This window comes from Dioscorea cayenensis, chromosome 9 (genome assembly GCF_009730915.1).
Source record: "Dioscorea cayenensis subsp. rotundata cultivar TDr96_F1 chromosome 9, TDr96_F1_v2_PseudoChromosome.rev07_lg8_w22 25.fasta, whole genome shotgun sequence".
NCBI lineage: Eukaryota > Viridiplantae > Streptophyta > Magnoliopsida > Dioscoreales > Dioscoreaceae > Dioscorea > Dioscorea cayenensis.
This window is the reverse complement of record NC_052479.1, coordinates 29,790,499-29,816,550: the sequence shown is the minus strand read 5'-3', so window position 1 is coordinate 29,816,550 and position 26,052 is coordinate 29,790,499. Positions and strand designations below refer to the sequence as shown.

At 34.9% G+C, this 26,052-nt stretch overlaps 4 protein-coding genes across 7 annotated transcripts; 1 reads left to right on the top strand and 3 right to left on the bottom strand.

Annotated features, from left to right (window-relative positions):
* Positions 1-269: 269 nt before the first annotated feature.
* Positions 270-12,406, bottom strand: LOC120268874 (protein RRC1-like). Its single transcript, XM_039276135.1, is given in 19 exon segments — positions 270-635; positions 826-1,004; positions 1,083-1,906; positions 2,005-2,079; positions 2,081-2,230; positions 2,477-2,614; positions 2,716-2,800; positions 2,984-3,042; positions 3,485-3,706; positions 4,019-4,090; positions 4,232-4,344; positions 4,844-5,009; positions 5,098-5,217; positions 6,071-6,220; positions 7,093-7,147; positions 11,124-11,169; positions 11,313-11,448; positions 11,524-11,612; positions 12,277-12,406. Coding segments are annotated over 18 exon segments (2,835 nt in total). The 5' UTR covers positions 11,575-11,612; positions 12,277-12,406; the 3' UTR covers positions 270-441.
* A 1,161-nt stretch (positions 12,407-13,567) lies between these two features.
* On the bottom strand, positions 13,568-15,835 carry LOC120268873 (enhancer of rudimentary homolog). The gene is made up of 4 exons (XM_039276134.1): positions 15,690-15,835; positions 14,796-14,889; positions 13,968-14,088; positions 13,568-13,884 (listed from the first exon to the last, which is right to left on the bottom strand). The coding sequence occupies exons 1-4, from the start codon at positions 15,690-15,692 to the stop codon at positions 13,791-13,793; spliced, it is 312 nt and encodes a 103-aa protein (XP_039132068.1). The 5' UTR covers positions 15,693-15,835; the 3' UTR covers positions 13,568-13,790.
* Positions 15,836-16,345: 510 nt separating this feature from the next.
* Positions 16,346-22,961, bottom strand: LOC120268872 (DNA-directed RNA polymerase 3B, chloroplastic). The gene is made up of 19 exons (XM_039276133.1): positions 21,962-22,961; positions 21,443-21,649; positions 21,208-21,341; positions 21,059-21,128; positions 20,732-20,790; positions 20,402-20,519; positions 19,872-19,985; positions 19,605-19,736; positions 19,102-19,518; positions 18,546-18,596; positions 18,357-18,427; positions 18,128-18,212; positions 17,868-18,020; positions 17,710-17,784; positions 17,502-17,591; positions 17,358-17,405; positions 17,154-17,268; positions 16,958-17,061; positions 16,346-16,875 (listed from the first exon to the last, which is right to left on the bottom strand). Exons 1-19 carry the CDS (start codon positions 22,658-22,660, stop codon positions 16,765-16,767), a joined length of 2,853 nt encoding a protein of 950 aa, XP_039132067.1. The 5' UTR covers positions 22,661-22,961; the 3' UTR covers positions 16,346-16,764.
* Positions 22,962-23,358: 397 nt separating this feature from the next.
* LOC120269177 lies at positions 23,359-25,931 on the top strand. 4 transcript variants are annotated; one of them, XM_039276504.1, is made up of 5 exons: positions 23,359-23,448; positions 24,716-24,803; positions 25,166-25,351; positions 25,424-25,463; positions 25,588-25,931. In XM_039276504.1, exons 2-5 carry the CDS (start codon positions 24,801-24,803, stop codon positions 25,647-25,649), a joined length of 291 nt encoding a protein of 96 aa, XP_039132438.1. In that variant the 5' UTR covers positions 23,359-23,448; positions 24,716-24,800; the 3' UTR covers positions 25,650-25,931. The 4 variants fall into 4 exon arrangements, with proteins under 4 accessions (XP_039132438.1, XP_039132440.1, XP_039132441.1 ...); XM_039276507.1 differs by lacking the exon at positions 23,359-23,448 and adding an exon at positions 23,455-23,598 and having other exon boundaries at positions 25,424-25,458; XM_039276503.1 differs by lacking the exon at positions 23,359-23,448 and adding an exon at positions 23,455-23,598.
* Positions 25,932-26,052: the final 121 nt, after the last annotated feature.

The following is a 26,052-nucleotide window of genomic DNA, read 5'->3' as shown; positions in this document are numbered from 1 at the left end:
CCCTATTTAACCCCATCCGGAAAACCAAACATCCGAATGGGACTGTAGCCATGGCTATCCCATCCCCATCCTGGCATGGCTATCCCATCCCCATCCTGGGATATCCGGGCACCAAACATAGCCTAAGAGGATGATTTAGTAATATGATTTACATTACAATCAATTGCAAGTATTCCCTCTAAATTTCTAATGTTTAAATAATAATCATAATGATGATGATGAGGATAGATCACTAATTAACTGAAAGAAATTAACTGAAAGACTCAAGATCATAAAAATGGTATTATTTGATTAAACAAAAAAACACAACGTAATATTGATACCATCGAAAGGCAAAAACAAGCTTGCATCTTACATTAACGCAAACATTTGCCTGGAAAAGGCTCAAGTTTTCATCATTCTAAGTTCAAAAAAAAAACTTTTCAAGCAGGCAATTTACGTTCATTTTCTTCGATCTTTGTCCCTCTCATAAGATTGGTCCTTGCTCCGATGCCGATCTCGGCTGTTGCTTCTTCTTCCCTTGTCCCTCGACGATGACTTGCTCGGTGGACTTCGGCTCCGGCTATGGCTCCGACGCCGCTTCTTCAAAGATTCATAAGTACTGTTGTCTTGTTCAGTCCCAGTTCTTGTTCGCTCTGTGTTTACAGTGATTAGATCAGATTCTCTCCCACAAAAACAACTATCGACATAAAGTACACTAACAAAAAATATATATAATCCGGCTTGGCTTCTTGTTCAGTTGATCAATTACTGTATAGATCCTAGAGTTTAAATCATGTAAACATACTAAATGGAGTTCTTATCTTATTTTGCGGTAAAACTTACGAGTTGGGTGCTTGTTGCTGCTCTGATCATCAGAAGAATCTAACAGACCAAATTCGGATTGAAGACGCCTACGGTGGCTTTCAACTTTCTTCTCGATTTCCTGTTTATTGTGCATGCCTTGTTCTTCAAGAGATTCCTGGTATTCCAATACAGCGACTTCCAAACGCCTTAATTTTTGCCTGCAAGGAAAAATGATGAATAAATCTTCAACTTTTCATCTAAATGCACAATCTTAAACAACAGAAGTGCATTCAAACCTGTGCTCTTCACTCATACTGTTGTCATTGTGAGTGCGAGGACCGGAAAAAGACACCGTTTCAGTTTCAGTTTCAGTTTCAGTTTCATCTCCCTTCTCAGGCTCACCAACAGTGTTTCTGCTTCCTGGTGAGGAATAACTTAAGCCTAAAACCTGGGCATTCTTATCATCACCATCATCATTGCTGCCATCATCTTCTCTATTCCATTTAGAAGCAGGGAGAAATTGAGTAGAACTTCCTTTCTTGATTGTAGTTGCACCTGCCTCGGAGTCCGGTGACACAGGATCTACAGATGGTTCAAACATCGCATCCCCCACAACATCCCCCCCAACACGATGCTGCGAAGATTTCTGTGTGAAAGGTTTGGTCCTGAGATCAGCAACTCCATGTCGAGAACTATGACCGATCTGGCTTTCATCATCTGTGTACTTAGCTGAAACACTATGCCCGCTCCTGACATCATCATAGCCTCTCTGCTTTTCTGCATCCTCTAGATAGAGCAGTCTTGCAACCATCATTTCTCTACCACCACAAAGAGATAAGCCATTGTGTCTGCATCTTTTTTCAAGTTCAACAAGAGGAAGACCTAATAGTTCTTTCATTGCTGCACCCTTTCCGATCGCCAGGGCACCATCTTGATTAATCTTAACATCACTTGGATTTTCAGAGCTGATTCTTTTTTCGATTTCAGGTGCATCCCCACAAAGAGAGTGAAATGGAACTACACCTGAGCTCCCTGAACGAAGAAAAGTAGTTCTGAGCCCATTCACATACGCATCCGAAAAGAGGAACCAGTCACTCCACACTTGAAAAACTTTCAAAATCTCGTTCCTGAGGCATTTGATAAATAAAATAAAGGCTGTCAGACTCATGGAAGGTGGACAGAACCAGGAAGCATAATGATATCAACAATCATGTTTACCTTAAGTGCTTCGGCAGTGATCCTTCCGGTGATACTGCAATAGAGGTCATTGAAGCTCTCCATTATGTCTGGTATGGGTAGCTTCCAACTTTGTGCGATAAGCAGAGGAATTCTTCACTGGAGCACTGCTGTTGTGAAGTATGTCGGAGACAAGCATAAGTCTTGCAACCTTAGTTGGTATCGGTGTTTCTTTAAGTGTCAATGATTCAGAGAGGACCTCAACGATCTGCAATTACATGGAAATAAACTCCATAAATAAGAAAAGTTCCAAGAACTAATAGAATAAAAAACTAGATTATAGATTAGACTTCCTTTTCACATAAGCTTAAGGTTCATAATAAGGCATGATGAATATCTCCATTTGTGGATTGCAAAAAATGTAATGAGATGAAAGTGAGATGCAGATCTGTTCAACCAAATTAGTTGAATCTGCAAGATGGTAGGCTCATGAATAAAAAAAAATTGCAATTACCTCTCCAGCTGCATCAGCATTATCCAAAGCAAACCCCATAGCATCTTTTATCAGACTCCTTTCTAAAGTCAAAGACCGCAACATATCCTCAAACTCATCTCGTTGTGCATCTGTCAAAGAACGCTCCAATTCCACTCTCTAGAAAATGTAAAACAGAATAATCATGAATCTTGTCCATTTTAATTAAAGATATGAGATATTCCAACAAAACCCATTCCAGAAGTTCAATTAGAACTCACCCTGTTTCTACCAGCTGCAAATGTGGTGCCAGTCTCTTTCTCACGCTCTGGGCTTTGAACAGTTGGCAAAGAAGGTGGGATCCATCTGGATGGAGAAACACTGACATTATCTTAAATGCATTTGAACCAAATGTACAGCTGTATTTGGAAAGATCGGAATAACATAAATCAACTATAAAATCTTGCGAACATGATAACAGTGATACTGCCAAGTGAGAGTTCTAGTGATTCAAAGGACTACGGGTTAACAGTTGTGGTGGTATTTCACCTTCCACTACCAGTAATCATGATGAAAGGCTCTGTCCGCCAGCGCTGAAGAGTATCACCCTGCATTTTAAATGTATGAAATATCAGAATATAACCTCAAATTGTTCACTCAGTATTTTAGTAAATCAGATAGTGGCTAACCAAGGTGATATAAAAGATTAAGAACAAGAAACTGACTAGATGCAGATAAGGATAGCAGCCTTCAGCAAATCAAGGTACATGTTGCTAAACCAGATCAAATATTAAAGGGTTTGAATTCTGCTGGACTAAGAAACAATGTGGGTGATTTAAATAAATAATATGGTCAATTCCCACTATGGTTGGGGAACCCAGAAGAAGCCATAACCAAATCAAGGATACCCATATTTAGTACCATAATTGCTAATATTAACCAAACTGAAAGTGACACATCAAACAATTTCATTTTAATCCCTGAACTGAATTGGTAGACACAAAAATAATCATCCAGTTAACTTCTGTTAAACAAGGAAGCAGCATAAACCTGAGCAAAGGAATAGAGTCTCCAGACATAGTATGCATGCTCCTTAGATCCAAGATCAAACAGAAAGCCAAATAATGGGTTTCCACGGCTTCTCTGCATTATAGCTTGTTCAAAGGAACATCCACCATCAAGAACAAACAATGCCATTGTGTCAATCACATGCCGGAGGTGGTTATCCTTGGGAGGAACAATGACTATATCAGGAACATTTGGAGTGAGCACCTATACAGCAAAGTACAATGAGAATACAATCTTATATTCAAATCTCAAGAGCAAATAATTTAAAGAAAACAATAGTACAGCAAAACCTCCACTGTAACAATGGGTGATTGGTTGTAAGTCTACATTATAAACTAAAATGTCTAAACTTCAAAGCCAAAAAAAAAAAGGAAGGAAAGAAAGAAAGAAAGAAAAGCACTTACATCTATATAAAACTTGATGAATATAAATAACAAACTGAAGCCCCCAAACCTTGCATATAATATTTGCACATAAATTGATAAAATGATAGCATGCATATCCTACTTGACTTACCAGATCAGAAACTTTGCTTGTTATAGAAGACGCCGGCTGGCTATGAGTGCCAGACAATATTACAGCACCACCCTGCCAATAACCATCATAAAAACTTCATAAGAAAATCTTCAGAATTTACAAGCGACTGAACACTCATAGCAAGATGCAAGAGGATGTGTGACAGAGCTCAGCTGCTCACATCCCGACTGAAAATCAGAAAGGTCCACAAACCTCCTTATTTCTAATGGCCATCTGTCCTGGTGGAGGGGCAGGCAGCGCCTGTGATGGCAGAGGCACAGACTTACCCCACCCTAGCTTCAACTCATACTCAAAAATAACTACACCTGTGATGAAGAAATTCAATTTGTCACACATCACAGAAATCTTAAAGTCATAATCATCGATTTTTGCTTGCTAACAAAAGATGGCAATGCAACAAGGAAATAAAATTGAATATTATGACAATAAAAATTCAAATTGGTTATCTTCAATAAAAAAGCAAGTGAATATAAAAACTAAGGCAGACAGGCCAAACCAGAAAAAACCACATTTAAATTTGGAGGATGAAGGTAAGCCATAAAAGACAACGATACAATAATCTAAAACAACCACAAGGGAAAACAAACACAGAAATCATGAAACATGTTTACAAAACATGCTCCCCAAAAATAATTGCTCTACAAGAAGACATCCGGATATATACTAATTGATTACTACATCAACTTCTGATAGCAGATCAATGAAAAATATTAAGATCAACTTCCACACACATGAATTATGGAAACTATAGTAAGTATAATTAGAGGAAGTCCTTATAAGCCAATGGCACGAAATCCAATGAACCTTGCATTTCATCCTTAGCAGCTTGTGCATCCGCTCTATTCATAAAAGCGACAAAACCACAATTTCTCTGCTTCCTGCGTTCCTCTTCAGTTCGAGGCCACATTATCTTCACACTTGCAATGGGGCCAAACCTACCAAATGTCCTCAAAAGAAAATTCTCATCCACCTAATCAAATAATGTAAAAACTATTGTCAAAAGGTGAACATGATGGAAAAACTTTAACACAAGAAAAAAATATTTGGCGATTTACAACCTGTGGTGAGAGGTTACCAACATACAAATTCGTGGTTTGAGGATCCCCATCATCAAATGAACCTGGAACCTTTCCACTCAGATCAAAACCATCTGGTGGTTCATCAAAATGGCTGAGTGTCTGTAGAAGAAGAATTGCAGTGCCAATGTATTAGAGATCCCACATACCAACATTACTAAAAAAATTTAAAGAAATAAAACTTCAAGAACTCTAAATTCATGCCATGTTACTTGAGAGCATCAAAATTAGACAGCATATGACTCTTGGACATCATAACCCAGAAGGGAGCACTCCCTAACTTCTCACTAAGAAAATTTAAAGACTTGTTCAGAAATTCAGTAAACATTATAAGAGTGATTAGAAACCACAAGATGATCAGCTGAATGTGAAGCGGTCTCCTACAAGTCAGTTGCATGAATGAAACATTATTTTCCATCACATGGACACTAAATGTATAAAAAATAAAAATATTTCAATTATTTACATTCGCTCATGATATTAAGAATCCAACCCAATTTTAATTACAGAAGAGATCCCAAAGTTCTTGTTATTTAATAGTTGATCTCAAATTTTAACATCAAGTTTTCATATCAAATGAATTAAACTCAAAATGATCAAGATAAGGCTACTTGAAACAATTTTTGGATTACAATGACATTGGGTGCATAACTCACACAAGTTGCTATATTTTCAGTGCCAGAGAGATCAAATTTATGATTCGCTACAAGCTTTCTAAGAAAATGGGTGTATAGGAAACCCTAGCCCTGGTAGATTGTGGATTTTCATTTTCTTTCAATGCATGGCATTCATTTCCAGTGCTTAATTTCTTAAATCTCTACTCAAAAAATGTTTCAGAGACTAAATCTCTAATCATCTTATATCACACTTGGTAAATCATTCCTACTGCTTAATAGCAAGGAACCAAGTTCCACTTTCTTTAAGTGACATTGTACCAGGAACCATGACTACTTACAGCAGAAATACCATCATGGCGTCCTTCTCGCCGAAGCTCACGATCTTGATTTCGCTTATCCCTCAATTCTTGGGCAAGCTTTAGCTCCTCTACATATTTATCAATCACACGAACTTTTCCTTTCTCCTTTTCCTTTTGCTTCTCATCTTCCTATAATCATTGAAAACTAAAACAACTTCAGCAAAAGATGTCTCAAAACTTTCAATATGGAACAAAAAAATACAGTCATCAACATAAAGTTAACAACAAAAAGAAAAGTGAAAGAAGCAAGATCAGCAGCAACAACAACTGAAAAAGTTAATGGTTCGTATCCTTTGAATTTGCCCATGAATAGTACCACAAACAAGATAAGACATACACGAAGGTATATCAACTCTCAAGATGAGCTACAAGATACATCCATCCTAACAAAAACAATCTGGAACAATTCAAATCCATAACAAATTGAGGCAAGAAGATATTACACTAAAATTTGACCAAATAGGTTGACCAAAGTAGCATAAAGAACAGAGATAGTGCTTAAAAGACAAATGAAAGGTGAGGTTTTGTTTCTATACACATGATCTAACCACTTCAGGATACAGAATGTTATAATATCATCTGCACTATAACCATCTTTCAACTTAACCAACCATAGAACATGTTCTACAGAATCTACCAACCATATTGAAGAAAATTGACAAGAGCAGGAGACGACAACCTCATTAGTAAGAAGAAAGTTCATTAAGCTAAAATTAAAGGGATAGATACATGTTGAACAAAAGTAAAATAGGCCACCTAATTGCAGTAAATGTTGACCTGAATTTATTCCTAAAATATGGGTCCTATTTAACTCTCTAGGTTTATAAGAAATGTTACTCCAAGGACTATGTTTAGGTCTATAACTTTTCTATTCTAATAAATTGTATACATTATTCAAATGTTAAAGAAGTATTCTAACTGCAGCATCCAAACCAAAAGAAAAACCATAATCTTCCTTAAACAATGCGCAATTCCAAGTGAGAAGCAAATGATCCACAAACCTTCTTCTCAGGTTCCCGCCCTTTAGATATAGGAGGCAAGAAAGTTGGCACATACCTGAAAAAATCAAAGGGTAATAATATCATCAATTTACAAAAGGCTTAAATGGAAGTTACCATTTATATGGAAACTTTACAAACAAAGTAAATGTGTTGGGTTTTGCAAAACCAAGGCGGGCTTGAGGCGCTTCTCAGCAGGCGGGCGTAAGCCTCGGGGCGTTGGTGGCGCCAGTTTTGGAAAAACAATATTGTCTACCAAATACAAAGTAACAAATATGTTATTTTGATTTATAAAATAAATAATTTTTTGAAACTTATTAAAATATATTATTTTTATTTATAAAATAAATATTTTCCGAAACTTATGTCACGATAAAAATATATTATTTTTATTTATAAAATAAATATTTTTCAAACTTATCTTATCTGATTAAAATATATTATTTTTATCTATAAAATAAATATATTTTTCAAAAATTAATAAAATTATAACATTTATTTGTAACTCATCTTATCTTATTTGTAACTAATCTGCAACTCATCTTATTTTATTTGTAGTTTATGTAATTTTTTTGTCATTTACACTTAATCTTTAGATTAAAAAATTAAATTGATGCGTGTTACATGTGCAAAACCATAGGTGTTGATGGGTGTCGTTGGTTTTATTGAATTTACATGTATAGATTTTCAGTAATTGAAAGTATATACATATAAATATTTTGTTACTTTATAATGATATTACAAAATTTGGATTTTTGAAGTAGCAAGCCTCCACACCTTGTAGCAGGCGTGCGCCTCGGGTCACGTCTTCAGTGAGGGCTTGGCCTCCCAATTCCATTCTCATAAGCATGTGAGGCTTTGCCCTTGGCCTCGCCCGAGGCGCCTCAGGCGCCACTTTCACCCCGATTTTAAAACCATGAATGTCAGGACCAATTCACTCAATGCATCTTTGTCACCTAGATGAATTGCACAAAAAAAAATCCAGAGAAAGAGCAAAGACGAAGTCAAACCGAAATGGGCAAATGAAGTTGAATAAGACAACATCAGAACATGACAGATCAACAAAAGTTATGGCAAATGAGGGATTATTGATTTCAGTACGCCATCAAGTATGTGTTCATGTAACTGGTTGCATGCAATCTAAATAGAACCAACATGACCATGACCATGGCCTAATCAACTTTGGGAAAAGCTGCTTTTACACCCCTATAGAAGTTTGATTGCTACTATACTCTTGTAAAAATCATATTTGCTAGTGTGCCCCCATAAAAACAATTATATCCTCTGTCACTAGAAGTCAACTTAAAGACCTTATAGAAAGTCAGATTTACCCTTGACCTGTATCTTTTATTTCCCTCTCCCAAAATGTGCTAAGAGAAGAGACCGAGAGGCATTAGATCTTTCTTTTTTTTTTTTATTGACTTCTAGTCAAGAAAATAAAATTGATTTGTAAGAGAATATGAGCAAATAAGGTTTTTACAAGGGAATGATAGGAATTACCTGTTTTGTGGGGTGTATAATAGCAATCACCCATTATGCGGATGCATGCAAGCAAAAACCCATCAATTTCAAACTCCGACACATTTATAAACATAGCATGTGGCATAATTCTTACATGAAACTAATATTGGAATGGTAAGTAAACCATTCACTGAACCAATATGCATTCACTTTATGTAATTTTCCACAATTAATATGAGTCAAACTATGTCAAACTTGGCAATCGGAGTAGGGTTGAAAATCAATGGCTGTTCTGATACATGCAGGACACTATGCTGGTATATAAATGCCAATTTGAAATTATGCATATGTTGGTTGAGTTAGTCATAATTACAAAATTCAAATGGTTAATAGATGTCCATAGTCTTCATCATAAAGTTAACATTAAGTATGCTTTGTGTCTAAGTTTGTACTTTGTAATGTTCATAGCAAATCCAATATAATATAATACAATTAAGGAACTCACTGAAAAATAAATAAATAAATAATATGCAGTGATTGCAAGAAACAGGCCTCATATTAATCATCAACATTCATATTTAAGGAGATGCAGACGCAAGTCATAGAACCTACTATTTTTGTAGCAACACATGACAAAAATCAACAAGTGGCTAAAAGAATGCAAATGAGTATTAAATAAGAAATAAACAGGAGAAGGAGCAGGATGCCTAATATTTTCTATCAAAATCTAGGAGAGATTTGAAAATAAAGTAAGAACTAGAAGCTCACAAACAACATAAATTTGCTCAAAAATAAACAAAAGAATGAACTTTGCCAATTGAAAAGGATGATCAGTGCTAATGTTTGTTAGACAGGTACAGAAATCAGCCCATCAATTGTTAAAAGGACATGCCACCTGGCTGAAGATGATGAGCTGGCATGAGCTGTGAAATGCTGCTTTGCGGAAAAAAACAGGCCATTCACCAGCTTCATGCAAAAAAGGACTAAAACCTCCAGTGGCCCCTAAACTTTGGGCCAATGTTCATTTTGACCACTAAACTACAAAAATGTTTGTTTTGACACTTGAACTTAACAAAAATATTCTCATTAGCCAGCTGTACAACACCACCACCACTTGTTGAGGGTTGATCTGTCATGAAGATTGATGTGGCAGTTAATATGGAAAACTGAATGTCCCATTGTGCCACATTGCATGCCACATCACCCATACTATTATTTTTATGTTTTGTTTTTAAAGGTAGTTTACGTGGCAAATGTGCCACATGAGCTGCTATGTAACTATATATTTTCTAGAATAATTAGAAAGAGCCATAGCACTGCACACTTTGTCACATCAACACCTTTTTCTAAAAAAAGAAATTAAAATTGAAATCTGACACCAATGTGGTACAATGTGAAATGCAAATTTCCACATCAGCTATCACATAAGGCTACTTCAGTAAACTCCAACAGTAAGGTTGGGCAGAGAAGACAAAATGAGCGTTTTTGTACAGTTAAGGAGTCAAAACGAACCATTTCATAGAGTTTAGGGGATAAAATGAATATTTTTCTTTTTGTTAAACTCAAGGACTATTAGTGGCTTTAACAACTCAATGAACAAATTCTAAAAGGAGGAAGTACAAAAAATAATAATAAGACTCTAAAAGACAAGATGAACAACAAAACCAATTGCGTATAGTAATACCAATTTAAGAATAGCAAAACACAGGCCAATTGTAAAACTGATTTTTCACTCAAACTTTTTCCATAAATATTGGTTTTGTAGACAGAGTATTCTTGATCTCATTATTTTATCATTTCATTGTGATACACTTCTGACATGAAATAAACACTAATAAAAACTTACAAAAAGTCAAGCATAGATAAAGTGTAAGTTTGCATGTGTGCGTGTGTATTGATGGTAGTGGTAGTGGGTTTACAAGATGTCAATATTTGACGTTCTCCACCTTAAACCCAGTGGCATGAAACTAGCTATCAAAATGCTGGCTTCATGCCACCTGAACCCGAATAAGCTCATACTGCAAATTAAAGTACAAGAGGCATTATATACCTAATTATTATGAAGAAAAAGACCTTAGAAGAATCCACACTATTTAGAAAAAGTGATTGTTGAGTGCCAAGTCAATAAAAAGGGAGAATTTTGCATTTTGGGGAAAAGGTGATGTGGGCCATCCGCATTTATCAGAATGGGAGGGAATTAATCAAATTTAGCAGTTTTTATGAAAATCATGCATGCTGCACAATAATCTGATAACTTCACAACTAAGTATAATAACCTAACAAGCCTAATGTAAAAGGGCACATTTACCAAATTACAACCAATTTTCTAGCAATCATTTTCCTCCTACTACTACTACAACCCAAAAAAATTAAGCAATATAATTGTCTCACAAACCACCATCAACACAAGAACAGCATAAGCTTCATTTAGTACCATAATCTCAAATAATACATGATGAATGGCTAATATAGCATTATGTCCTTATTGAATCAGAAGATAGGGTGGCCTCTTTACTTGTGGAACATGGCTAGAACCAAAATTCCATCTCTAGTAATCAAGCATTTATATTTACCTACTTCCCTTCTTTGGTACAGATACCCCATCTTTGGAATTTCCACCTGCCATTGCCGAATGATAGAAAATCCCATATTCTTATTAATGTGTTCCCATTGAGAAAAGTATGAATATATTCTTTGCAATGAATTAAGAAAAAAAAAATAGCTAATTGAAGGAACAAAAAAAACTTAGTTCTAAGACTAACCTTCAGGATCATTTCGAGGCTTCAGATTGGGGTCGATTGTCCCTCCTCGTACAAAAGCTCTTGGCCCAGAAGGGTCATCTCCCTCGAAAGACTCTTTAAACTGCTCTAATAAGCGAGCAGTCTCTTCTTCATCTCTCTTCAAAATTCACTTATATCAAATAACCAATAAAATGATCTTCAATAATCTTTGAATCAAGAAAAGAATCCTCACCTTCTTCTTTGCTTCTTCATCCTTCCTGTGTTTCTGGTACGGTGTCTTCATCCTCTCATCAAAAGCTCAAGGCCCAAAAACCAGAGCACCTTCTCAGCCATGAAAAACACACACAATGTTGTTATTCATTATCTCAAATTAGGCTTCAACCCGAGCAATGAAAGCAAAGGCGTGCCCAATCCCATACCTTAACCAAATACAGATAAACAAACCAAAACAACGGTTCTCTCACTGGCTAAAAGCTTAAATTTTTACCCTTCTCTTTGCAAAATATATATATATATATATATATATATTCACACACTTCTTACAAATCAACGAGAACTTTAACCAAAGAACAAAGAAAACAGCAGAAGCACTGGCCAAAAACAATAGAAAAACAAAGTTCCCATAGCTGGCTAAAAGCTTAAATTTCCCCCAAATACTTACAAATCAACTAGAAATTTAACCAAATTATCAATAGAAAACAAGAAATCATGGTTCCAAATTAGTGTCCTGAAATCATGACTACAAGATTTAAGAACACTATTTAAAACACAAGAAATTACAGGCGCATTCAATAATCATCCAAGAAACGCTGACAAGCCTCACAAGAAATCAAGCTTCCAAACTGATGACCATCCAGGGAAAAAAAAACACCCAAATAAATCATGATTTCACAAACTAAAACCTCAAGGCTCATAGATTTCGAACGGAAAAATAAATCAAAAGAAAAAAAAACCCTAGAAATAGGAATGAATTCACAAGAAATACCTGGAATCACAGAGCTTCAAGCGGATCGAAAAGGAAAACCTAATAAATTGGGATCGAAGTAGCGAGAGGGATCAGAAGGGGTTCCTCGCACTATGAAGTCGAGAAGGCCGTGAACCCGAGTAAAATTGCGGATTAATCCTTCCCGCTTCATTACCAAAACCCCCTTCACTTTTATGATAATTACAAAGAACCCCTTCTAGGTTTTTTATCTTTTTATTTTTTTTATTTATTTATTTATTTATAACACACAATCACTATTTATACATTTTAAAAAAATATCACATCATTTATAATTAAAACTCTCATCATTTATACGGGCTCCCAATACTAATAAATTATTGAGTACTTTCTAAAGTTTGTATCATTTGAGAAATTTATCATTAAATAAAATTAAATAGTAATTTTTCAAAAAACGTTCTTTTTTTTTGTGGATAATTACACCTTGTAAGTTCTTACCGTTTGGAAAATTTACAATTAAGCAAAATTATGCAATAATCCTTCATTGTTCATTATAAACAACCCTTTCACTTTTCTTATAATGACAAAAAGGCCTTCTAAGTTCTTACCATATAGAAAATTTTACAATTAACTCTTAGTTAGAATATGTAATAATTAATTTTTAAAAGTTATATATATATATATATATATACTTATTAAATATAGATTGTAGGCTAAACTCCTTTACAATCACTCATTTAATTAATGATACTAATTGATTCTTAAAATAAAATTTAAAAAAATGACTGATGATGGTCAAAACAAACAAGAAATACGAAAAACATATGAATGTGTACATAATATCCCTATTTAAAGGTGTAACATGTAATAAGTTTTTTTTTCCTTACGATATAAACCCTTCCAGTTCAACTTCGTCTTTCATTGGAAATCAAATATCTTAACCACTCCGTATAATGGTCTATATCTAATTATTTTAAGGTGGGTAAAAAAATTTGAAATTTGCAACATATATATCAAATGAGTATTTATGACTATTATATGTAATTTCAGCTGGGAAAAAAATTTAAAATTCAAAAACAAAAAGAAAAAAGCTTTACATTATTCATGATATTAAAAAATAAAATGGTTTACAATTAGTTTATGAAAATTTGTTTTGAGTACAGATAGAAGTAAATAATTGCTAATATACCCTGCAAAACATTCATATTTATATAAATAATTCTTAATCTGCATCACAAATAATGCAAACAATAATAAACCTACATGAACAACAATGCAAACAGGATTATCAAGCATCCCAAATCCAATAATTAACACTGAAAACAAACAAAGAGAAGTAAAACACAGTAAAAGCCCTCTATTTATCCATTGTCCAAAATATTAGCAGACGAGAAACAAATCACATATCCACATTCATAGGGTATAAAATACTTGGCAATCAAAGTCATGGCCGAAATTTGAAGCTTTTAGCAGCAACATCACAACAGTAGTAATTCCACATGTCACAAACCACTTCTAGGCCGCACACTAGTAGTGAATACAGAGTTTTCGAATATTTAGTGAGAAGCCAACTTCTTTAGATGCTTGAAAGTTCGTTCCTTTATCCACTGCCGATCATAGGGTAAGTAAGCTTGGATTGAGTGATCATAACTGCAATCAAGATCGAAAAGCATGGTTCAGCTCATTATATTAGCTCATTTGGAATGTGGTAACTTTGTAGAAAGAACACATACATCAATGCACTCAGATCAGTAAGGCCATCGATGAAGTTGTAGAGATCAGCAATGTCATAAGTGATGTTTCGGATGGTAGGATTAAGCTCCTTGAGTTTCCTCTCATACAAGCCACATATACCTATCCATGGTGACAAAAAGGGTAAGAAAATAAGAAATAAAAGCTTTAAAAATAAATTTCTTCAATAAAAGTTGAATCAATTCAGATACCTATAACTTAAAAAGGAGACTTTGGTTATCCTATTTTAAGCATAGGACATTACTAATTTTACACAGCAACAACAAAAACTTTCCATTCTTCAGAAAGATGCAATCCCAATTTAGTGGATGAATTATAGGAACAACAGGTGCACACATATAAGTGTAATCATCTACATACATTAAGGCCATGTTTGGTAGCTTTTTATACAAAACCTGATCAAGTAGTACTGTAGTAGTACTAATAATTAGTTAGATGAATACAACTGGAACTGAAAAGCATTATTGTAATCCAATAGTAACCAACATATACAGCTCATAATGAGGAACTACAGATAATAGTATTCACTTCAGATCCCAATTACAGAACTCTAATTCCAAGTTTTTCCAACTACAACAAACATCACCTAAAGGCCATTTACATATATATGTCCAAAGGAGATCATGTATCAATGTGTTAAATATTGCACACCCGCATAAGGTAGATGTGAGCAAAATTTCTGAAAATATTCATGAGTTCATAACTTCATATCATCAAATCCTTTAGCAAGAGCATCAAAAGAATATCTATGATCATAGTTCATTTCTCAAGAAAAAAATAAGTCTAATGTCTGATGGAATGATAACTACCATCCATCGCTTGGCTAATTGAGTCGAAGTCCATAAATGTTCTTGTTGCTCTGTTCTGAGATGTCTGCATCAAAATAATCGTGTGCCTGTTCGCCTGCAAAAAATTTGATTCCCACAATTAATCAATAGATATTCAACAAAATAAATTTATCAGGGTTGACAACAGTAAAATGCTGAGAAGATACAACACATAAAAACATTACTCATAACAACAGGCATCTTACCTTCCACTGAAACAAGCATAACCTTTGCACCTGAGTGAGTGCACAAAAACTCAAAGCTATCAACTTTTTGTTTTTCTTGACAATAATCAAATCATGAGACTTACTTTGCACATCAACTAACACCTTATTCTCCATTAGCATAACCAAAGATCACAACATCCTTTCAAATGCAATCCTTTTCTTTTACCAAATTTCACTCATGCTTTGGAGCTCACATGAAGAACTATCACAAAACCCCAATATTCTCCATCAACCCAAACAAATCCTAAATTTTTTGCACAACAAGTCGCTCCAAGAAAAACCGAACAAAATGAGAAGCTATTCATGCTACTCGTCCATCTATATCATCACCAAGCACCACCGTAAAACCAAATTCCCACATGGAATCCAGGCCAAACTTTCTCCTTTTTCCACAAAAAGGGAGAAAAAGAAAACACAAACAAAGGCAGCTTCTTTATGGCGCTTATCTACACGCCCACCAGACACGCAGAGATCGAACTCAAAACATATCAAAATAGAGATTAAAAAAACCATAAACTGAAGTAAAAAAACACTGAAAAGAAGTCTAATAAAAACTCAAACCCTAATTTCGAGATCCACCCAAAGGCGAGATCACACAAAACAATAATAGCAACATAGAGATCAGCGAGAAGAGGAGAACAAGGCTCACCATGATTGGATCGAAATCGAGCCCTCTGCAACCGAGAGCTGGGAGAATCGAAAGACAAAGCTGGAGTTTTGGTGAAAGACGAGGAAAGGGAACGCAACACTAGAGAAATCGGATTCTCGATCCTGAAATCCTTAGCAAGAGAAAATCCGTACACTTTTTCCAATTACCCCCCTGGAAAAGTTTTATATTCATAAATACTCCCTCACAAACAAAATTACATTTAAATCCTTTTTTATATGCATAATCCTAAAAATTTCAGAATTTAACTATAATTTTACTTTAATTTTAATTATTTTTAAAAAAATTAAATAATTATGAACTTGCGTTTTTTGATAGATATAATTCTCTAAACATTCCCTCTATTTTTCCAAACTTACCCTTTATTGTAATTTTTCGGTGCCTCTACAATTTTAATTTAGTCAATCCTTTTAAACTCTAAATCATCAAAAAAGAAACTAATATGACTTATTTAAATATAATAGATGAACTAAAAAGTTATAATTTAAAATAAAAAACTAAAAAAATAAGCTTAAAAATATAAAGACTATTTAAAAAATTAAATCTTGTTAAGGTCACTTTTGCAAATTTTACACACATATATATCATAGAAATTATTAAAATATATCATTATTTAACTAAAATATTATCCCTAAGAATTGAGGAAAGAAACACAACTTTCATTCACTGAACATAAACCACAAAAAGTTTGCAGTCATATTCTAATCTCAGTTCAACTTCTGAAATAAAATAAAATAAAATAAAATGAGAAAAAGAGTCAAAGCAGAAACAGAGCTCTATGTAAAACTTTCCGACCAACAGATCGATCGATGTATTATACAAGGATTCAGCTTCCCGGTTTCTACTTCAGAGCTTTAGAAAATTCTCGAGCATAATACGATTTATTCATCGACCGGAGAGTGTGCATTGTATTGCTTGTGATGTTTTCAGCTTACTGTACATGTCCTCTTGTATCTTTCGCCGTTACATGGTATGCGAACAAATGACCTGCTTCAAAAAATGATTTGAGGTCGTTCGCTTGCTGATTACATGAGCGGAGAATTGTTTGCTGAAGAAATTAGTTGAAGAAGTAAGGTGAGTCGAGGACATTTCTCATGTCGAATTCACCTCTCTCTGGCAGAGGTGGGAATGTTAATGTCGGAAAGGATGTTTGAAAACTCTCGAGCAACTGCTTGATATATAGAAATTATAATCAATCAAAATTAATCGATAAGAATTGAAAATATATATATAGTGTAGTGTTTCCTTACATTCTCAAGTATAGGAATTTCATAGAGCTCCACAAACTGCTTCCTTAGAATTTGATTCATGGTGTCCACATCACAAGCATGTGTCCAAAAAGAATCATGAACCCCTGCAACCAAATAGTACATAGATTTTATATATATGTTGAAATGAATGCGAAGTAGACAATGAAATGTTAACAGTTAAAGAAACATTAGAGACCTGCAAAATGTAAGCCGGCTTTTCTGCAAGCGATGGCAGTCATCATCATATGAGAACCATCAAGAGAGTGTACAAAATTTGGTGGGAAAGCGGTCTTCTGCCGTTTAACTGAAACCTGATATTGGTGACCAAATAACAAAATGAGAAAGAAAGTTTTGGGTGCAGGAAAAGATCGCAAAGGAAAAAAGATTGGTTGTACTGTACCATGTCACCCTCCCGCTGTAATGCCAAAACTTGAAGCGAAGTTCGTACCTGTAAACATTGAAATCAGTTAATTTCATGATTCTTTGCATTGTCCAGAACATATATATATATATACATAGAAGTTCAAATAAAAACTCAACACACTTGATGTCTTTCGCTATTTCGATAAGGCTGAACAACGGGTAGACCAAGAGGAGTCGTCCATCTAACAGGTTGATTCTCCGAAGCAATCACCTAAAATGCCATTTCAGTGCAAGAAATTATACAAACTCTCAAAAAGTTCTCTTTAAATATATATATATATATAAGACATTGAATGTCAATTGATGTTGGACAAGATAAAGGGGGACACCTTCGCACAATCAGCAAGCCATTTCATAATACTACGCGCAGCTTCAAACATCTCACCAAGAGCATTCAATGTCACCTACAGCAATGTATTGCATCAATATAAAAAGCTCGTCGATTCAAAATACTACATTTGCGGTTAATTAAGACAGAAACACTTACTTTAGCAGCATAGCAGGATGCACTAAACAGTAACACGTCATCCTCAATCTGTCCCTTCTCTGCCAATCTCCTTTTGATTTGCTCACGAGCACCAACATATGTAACACCATACACGGATGTCATTACAGTCTGCTTCACTAACTTCCTATCCACCTGAATGCTACCAAGGCCGAATAAAATTCAACTGAATATAAGGATTATCAATGAAGCATTTATATTTGTTCAGGTGATTTCTTGGAGCTCTTTGAAGGAACACTAACCTGATCAACTAGGAGCTTGGCAAGTGCGGCGGTTGGACCAGCAGCTGGATCCTTCTGGGCGTCCCTTCTCACAGCCTCCAGAACTCTTTATTTTGAACAAAGAAACAATTTATCACAAATTTAGCATTTAATCATCAGAGAGCCAATGTTCTTGATAATTGAACCAACTTCTGGCAGAAAAGTTTCGTTATTCTTCAGAGGCTTATATTGTGCATTATGCAATGTATACCTGGCAGATATTCCTGAATATACATCAGCAGGTTTATCCCCTGCAACTAGATTGACTGCAGCTGCCTCTAGCTGAGATATCAAAGAATTGTTAATGCAGGGACATAGTTGAAGAATATACAAATCACACATGCACAATGAAAATTATATAAATAAATGAGATTGCTTGAAGAAGAAAAATGTAGCCTACAGAATTTCTTCCCAGAGCTGCATAGTGTTGCAAACCATTGCAAGAACCATCCTACAAAGAAACCAGGATTTGATTGAGATTATGGAGTAAAACTCTACATTTGTGAAAGTAATGCTAACAAGTTCGAGAGCTAATTAGATAACAATTTAATTAGCTCTTGTGGAGTAAAACTCTACATTTGCAACGAAAACATTGTTTAGCACCTCAATCGAACATTATAGATGAAAGATGGGAAGTTAGCATAAGATAAAATTGCAAGACAGAACTAAACCATTAATGATATAAAGCCTACATGGCTTGTACAATCACTTTACATATGGTGGAAGGAATTAGTCTGGATGACTATGATACTATAAGACAAAACGCTCAAAGAAACAACAGAAGACTTGCATCATGAACATCCAATTTATGAAGTGAAAAGTAATCCCTACTCTAAGTTCTAAAACATTTTGCACGATATGGTGCTGTGAGGATTCCAAAGGATGACAAGGAAAAAAAAAATCTAAAAATCTTGCTTTTCTTTAGGCAGCATAATTTTCAATGCCAGCTATCATACCTGATGAATAGGCAAATGGGAAACGACGCTTTGGGGAGATGAGCTTTTCAAGGCATCTGAAAGATTTATACATGCAGCTAAGCATTGGAAAGGATCTTCAGCATTTAGCCACCATCGGTTTCCATCAACAGGATTGGTCGCTGAATCAAATATATCAGGCAAACTATTCTCGACAAATGCCAACCTTCCATCATGTGATAATTTTTCAACACCTCCAGCATAGAGGTTTGCCAAATGTATCTTTAGCCAACGTAACCCAGACTTCCCAAGTGGTCTTCCTTCCGCAAACTCCAAGATTCCTCGGCATAGATCTGAACTTAAATGGTTCAGGTGGGAATGCATAGGATACGCCCGGCCACGAAAATCCAGATTATGGGGATAATACAAGTTTTCCTCATCCCGCATTTTGCGTGCCACCTATTTACAGATAAAGTGAAATAAGCAGCAGACAATGATGCACAAAAAGCATGAAGTATATAAAAAATGAAGAGAATATGGCTCACAGAGAGTTTAAGTTCTATATCACATCTCTGAGCATGCATCTCAGAGTTGGTCTTCTTAACTTTTCTAGTGTTCCATCTCCATTTCCGGAGCTCAGCTAGATCATCTAAATTAGGTCTTTCTGGCAAAGGCACCTACAAGGGTGGGAAAAAAATGAGATACATAGAAAGAAGGGGAAAAAGAAAAAAAGAAAAATATATATGGGGAATTATGCAACAGCTTTGGCATTAACTTTGTTCTCCACAAAATTAAATTGAGGTGATACTCACATCCTCCCGGTCAATAAGACCAGCAATTCCACCACCTGTACTCCACAGGCTCTCTACCACATCAAGTATTCTTTTGTTTACCCTCCATTTTGTACTTCCAAGCGTGTCTAGTGCCTGAAATATGTGGTTGGCATGTTAAAACTCCAGTGGAATTGGCTACTTTGATAGAACGGATATGAAATTCAAACAAAATACTGAATCTTCTCTCTACTAAAAAAGCAGGGTATTGATCAAGACAAATTTGGAAGACTAGTATGAAAATGACATTTTATCTATTTTAAGATATCGCCAAGAATCGAAAAATTTGCATTATCATGAATGGCATAGTTACCCTGTAAAACATGGGCACAAAAAGTTTAAGTAAATGGTGTTCCAGAACATTTATACACTAGTCACCCAAATGTTTCTTCAAAGCTAATTATATTGCATTTAACAGCATTTATAAGAAACGGAACAGCAGTTACAAACAGAGAGCAATCTGTAGCAAAAAAGAAGCAACAAAGCCAAAAGATAAACAGAAAATTATTAACCTGAAAAACCTTCTGCAACTGTTTTCGAGGGGTGCTTTTAATTGCATCTTGTTGTTCCCTTGATCCATGTGTACGCATGACATATGATGGTAAGAACAAATGCCCACCTTTGTCATACCTTAAAGTGAAAGGAAACTAATAACTCACAGAGCAAAAAATGAGAACGATCCAACAACTTAAATGTTCAATACGTAGATGAGGCATTGAAGAAACATGACAAAAGAATAATAGTATGCGACTTTATGATTCATTGTGGTCTGTAGCTAAGTAAAACTTTTGCACATAGTAATATATCATAAACAAAATTTAAATTCCCACGTCCAATCATACCCCTTCCACCGTTTGGGAGGTATCAACATTGGCATGTAAGGAATCACCATGTGTGTAGCCTGCAAATATTAATTCAAAATTAATAATAATACATAAGAAGATAGAAAAGCAATCATACAACACAATCAAACATTGAGAAAACACATGAGTTCACCATTTTTGTGACCCATCTTACATTGATCATCTAACTTATTCAAAGGCTAATACAGCAGAAATCTTATAATAACCTTCAAAATCAAATAATACAATCATATAGCTAGTACAGACACCCCCTTCAACCAGGACTGAAAAAAGGATGTATCTGATTAAAAATTTGATGATACTTACCGTGCTATCAAGCCCCTTGTGGACCAAGGGATCACATTCTATCACTCCATATCTCCTCCTTAATTTTCCACTACAAGGGCATGGAATACAGTTATGAACTTGTGAACAGTGGCAGAATAAAAAAGAAAAGAAAAGAAAAAAAGGTTTACCCATCTTCCCTGGTGATGGTTTTCAAGACATGTCTAAATGCAGGTCTAATTTCTGGCAAACTATCTGCTAATTGGCTTGGTGGAGATTGTACATAAGCTGATTCAGTTAATAATTCTATCAGCCGACTTCCCAACTGCAAGAATAAAAAGGGAAGAAATTTTTACTCCAGAAATTGTAAAATATAAGTATAAAGTATCACCTAGCAAACTCCGAGCTAGAGAAAGATGCACAAACCTTAACTTGGGCATCCCGGCCCCAAGGCTCAACAGTAACCTCATCTTTCACAAGTTTTTGCACTTCACCAAATTTTTTCATTTTTACCATATCCACAACCCGTTTCCTAAGGACTTCTTGCTCTTTGTTGAAAACAACACTTTTATCAGGTTGCTTTTTTCTCCTTCCAGATCGTTTTGTCATTTGAAGAAAATCATGAATCTTCACCTGAAAGTTTCAAGAACAAGATATGATAAAGGGGTTACATGATTGAAATGGAAAGTAAATTCCACATTTTTAACTGAGGGAAATAAGTGGCTATAAATTTCCCCGGTCGAAGAAAATTTAAGCAAGTGCAAGCACACCGCTATAAATAGATACACATTGACATAAGATACAAAAGAGATGGTTTTAGTAAATCAGATTATTATAATAATCGCTCACAAATTAGAAGGGCTTTGCACGCATATAAAATCCAACATCATAAAAATATGTTGTAGCTGAATTGCTAATTGCTTGAGCAAAATGAACATGACTCACCTCGTGCTCTATGGCCTCACCAATATGGAAAGCTGCTTGAATAACCCTAACACACCCCTCTTCCTGTCCAGTCATCAACAGCCCCATCATTTTATGCATCACAATGACCGCGAGCTTGTCAGCTGATAACAAACCAATATGAGCCGCATAAGCAGCCTTCTGCTTCTTAACCTTCTGCAACTTCTGCTCCTTCTCAATAGCATCTCTCAAAGGCTCAAACCACCCCAAAAACAAGGACTTCACATAAGGCAAACTAGGGGCAAGCTTCTTATCAAGCATCTCTCTTTCCAATTCTTTGTACTCCTCGGCTGCCTTTTGCCATGCTTCGGTCTCCACCTTCACCTGCCTCCTCCGGAGTTTATTATACTTTGACCTATCCATCCTCTTGGCATCAAACTTCTCAAAACTCAACGAAAGATCAATCTGTTCAGCATAATTGGATAAAATCCAAGGTGGGTCTTCTTGGAAAACTCTTTCAAGTGACAATCCCTTTCTCCAAAACTGAAAATCCATCTCTTCCATAGAATAATCCGCAACTGGATCTAACAACAAAGGAGATTGCATTGGACCCAATTGTGAAAAGACCACTGGAAAAGAGCTCTCTGGCTCCGAAGGCTCCGAACCAAGAGGAAACGAAGAAGAATGAAGAGAGCTAAAGACCATCCATTCCCCAACTCCTTTTGAAGAGCTTGGATTCATCAAAAAGATGAGACCTTTGCGCTTGTTCTTCACTGCCAGTGAACCAGCGACTGAAGAGCCAAAATTCAAAAGAGAAACCTTGGGAGAAGGACTCCTTCTTGCTTGAATCCTCCTCCATTGACCATGGGCATGGAATGGAGGGATTAGAAGGAACGAAGGTGCTAAGGACGCCAGTTGGTATCAATTGGGGATTGATTGGAATCAAAAAAGGAGGGATTTTGATTAGGGTTTTGGGAGAAGAAAGGATAGAGAAGAGTCAAAACCACTGCAAAACCCTTCCTTGATGTTATCTCTACTGATGTTCGAGGGTTTTGGCGTCTTCTTCGGAAGCCGAGTGGGGCTTTAAAAACTGAGATGAAAAAAATTATTTTTATAATATATATTTATAAAAATATAATTATTTAACTAATCTTAATAAAAGAAAAACATTAAGAAAACTGTAATATGGTTCAAAGGTTGAAATGTAGATTTGACAAAAATATATATACATTTGAATATTTAAATTTAAAATTTACAATGATATTTTTTTAGAATTTTGATATTAATTAATTTCACTTTTTTTTTTAAGTAAAACTAAAAGAGTCCCCGGTCAAAAGAAAAAAAAAACTCAGAGTGAAAAGTAAAAAAAAGGGATTTTTTTAAAAAAATATTATTAAATATAATGAAGGGGTTTATCTGCAAACTTGGATACCCTCGGATTTTCCTCCGATTTCCACAATTTCACGGGTGCGTTCCATTTGAACGATTCGGAACTCAATCCAATCGCATTGAGAAATTCCTATTTGAAGGCAAGTTCCAAACTTTCTCTCAATTTCTTGGTTTTCCCTTCGGATTTTGGTTTGTTCTGGAGATCTTTAGCAATAATGTTTTGTTTCTCTGAGTTTGATTTGGGGATCTAGGGTTTTTTTTCTCTGCCTACTGAGTTTCGCGTTAGAAAGGTGTCATTTTGCATGGTTTGGAATCAAATTTTTTTTAGTAATTTAATCAATTTTTTATGTCAATGCTTTCGTTCCTATTCTAAGTTCAGTTGAGGTTATAGTTTCTTTAATAGACTTGTTGTAGTTTATGGATTGATGGCTATGGTTTATTTGTTTACTATTAATGCTCAAGCTTGAAGCCATTGTTACAGTGAAATTTTTGAAACTGGTGGTGTTGTGGATGTTCTTTTTCTTTAATGAGCATGTTGTTGTTGATGGATTGATGGTTATAGGTTTTCTTGGTTTCTATTAATATTTAAGCTTGAAGCTTTTGTTACATTGAAATTTTTGAAACTGGTGGTGTTAAGGAAGTTGTTTTCTTTAATAAACATGTTGTTGTTGATGAATTCATGGTTATAGAGCCTTTTTTTTTTGGGTGGTTTCTATTAGATTTCAAGCTTGAAGCTTTCGTTACAATGAAATCCTTGAAAAGTAGTGGTTTTATGGAAGTTCTTTATTTTAATATTTTTTTGCTGTGTTTCTTGTACCTTTTTCTATCCAGGATATAACAAAATCTGTGCATCTAGTTTTTAATTTTTGTTCCTGACAATGCATAGTTTATTACTTCTTAGAAGTTCTGTTCTTTCAGCATTCTGTTGTTTGTTCTTCAAAAGTATGCTTAGTTTTACAGTTCAAAGTTAGTATCGGTCTATGAAGTTGGGATCTTTGTTAGTTTTTGTCTCTGAACTAGGTGACTTTGTCCTTTTTAGTGCTGCCTAGCAAATATTGGCAATTTGGCATAAAAAACTAAAACTTAATAATTAATTGTGTTCTTGTTTACATTGATATACCAAGTTAAAGTCTGTTTGACAGCATCAGTCATGATGTAACTGATGGAGGGGCTAAAATAAACAATTTCATCCAGCTGAAGTATAAAATCAAACATTGTTTTTCAGCCAACTAAAACAAACATTGGCTGTTGTTCGGGGACCAATAGTAGCTTAAGAACTTGATTTACTTAAGTTTTAGTGTGTATTATATTGTTTCACTGCCTGCAATAAATTGAAATTATATTATAAATTGTCAGTTTATTTCTCACATATAAAGGATGAGCTGTTCTTCTCTATTTTGTATGCAGATAATAACCTGCTTACTTGGCTGCATTTCCTGTTTGTCAGAGACAGTTACTGAAACTTATTCTTGAAAAAAACCGTCGTTGGAATATGGTATCATCGAATGCCTTTGTACTATCCTCATGTTCCTCACTAATTTCCTTTGAATCACTTCTTTATTGAATAAGTTTGTGAATGAGTTATATATATATATATATGCATGAATGCATGCTTTGGGTTAGACGAAAAGGTCAACCTTAAACTTTTGTATTAGATTTCTATTTTCAGCCTTATTTGGGTTCGTAGATATCATGGTCTGCAAGCAAAACTTGTTTGTCATATTCTCAATCTTCTATGTAATTTATCGACAGTCATCAGTTGTTATACTTTCTTACCATTTTGTCTGGACATTCGTTGGCCATTAATATGCCAATGTCCTCATTTAATCAATGATCATTGTTGTTGCATTGATTCAGGCCATGTATATTCGTGTGAAGCGTGAGAAGACAACGTACTTTATACAGTGTGATCCAACCGAAAAAACTTCAGATATCAAGCAGAAACTGCAAGCCCTAACCGATCAACCAACTGATAAACAACGCTTAACATTAGTATCAAGCAACGAAATTTTGGTTGATTCAAAAACATTAGCAGAGCAGAAGGTAACAAAAGAAACTCTAATTTCTGCTGATTTGGTCAAATGCACTGATTATATTGTTTTCTTATCTGTACAGGTTGAAAATGATGCTGTCGTTGCATTAACATTTAGGAAAGGTTTTCTTCGCACTTTTTCATCCACAATTCATCAATTTCATTAGAGCACATTCTTTCTATCGAAAATGCAATCTCTTGACTTGACTTTGTGATTCAAACTTGTTTTTTCTCTCTAATATTTCAGATGATGATGACTTTGAGGAAGTTAACATTGCGCGGCCTGAAGATTTCACTTCATTTTCGTAAAACATGTGCATGACTTAGTATTTAGCAAGAAGATTGGCGTGGTGAATTAGGGTTTTCCCGAAGTTGTTATGATATTCACAAACAATATTTGTGACAGAGCCATGAAAATCTTCGGTTATGGAATTGTGATACAAAATGTGATGCTGAAATTGTCGGTTGAATAATGAAAAATCTTTTTTCTAAAGTTTGGTGGTGAACAAAGATTGAGGAATTGAATTCCAAAACTTTGGATGTTTGATTTTATGTGTGAAATTGCTATAAAAATTAGGCGTTTACTTTCAATATTTATGTGTTGCCCTTGATGATTTCTACTTTCCATTAAGTTTTTATTTGCTATTAGTCCCTCAACAGGTCAGTAATTTTTTTCAATGACTTATTGAAAATCGTATATTATAGTTCTGTA

Excerpts from the sequence above, each read along its gene's own strand:
- LOC120268873 (XM_039276134.1), bottom strand. Across the intron at positions 14,089-14,795 it reads AATTAGCCAAGCGATGGATG|GTATATGTGGCTTGTATGAG; the intron begins GTAGTTATCATT and ends CACCATGGATAG. Across the intron at positions 13,885-13,967 it reads ACTGATCTGAGTGCATTGAT|TTATGATCACTCAATCCAAG; the intron begins GTATGTGTTCTT and ends TCTTGATTGCAG.
- LOC120268872 (XM_039276133.1), bottom strand. The coding sequence starts at position 22,660 with ATGAATCCAAGCTCTTCAAAAGGAGTTGGGGAATGGATGGTCTTTAGC. Across the intron at positions 18,021-18,127 it reads CCAAGCTCCTAGTTGATCAG|GTGGATAGGAAGTTAGTGAA; the intron begins GTTAGTGTTCCT and ends GGTAGCATTCAG. Across the intron at positions 17,062-17,153 it reads AGCCGGCTTACATTTTGCAG|GGGTTCATGATTCTTTTTGG; the intron begins GTCTCTAATGTT and ends ATTTGGTTGCAG.
- LOC120269177 (XM_039276504.1), top strand. Across the intron at positions 25,352-25,423 it reads AAACATTAGCAGAGCAGAAG|GTTGAAAATGATGCTGTCGT; the intron begins GTAACAAAAGAA and ends TTATCTGTACAG. Across the intron at positions 25,464-25,587 it reads TGCATTAACATTTAGGAAAG|ATGATGATGACTTTGAGGAA; the intron begins GTTTTCTTCGCA and ends CTAATATTTCAG.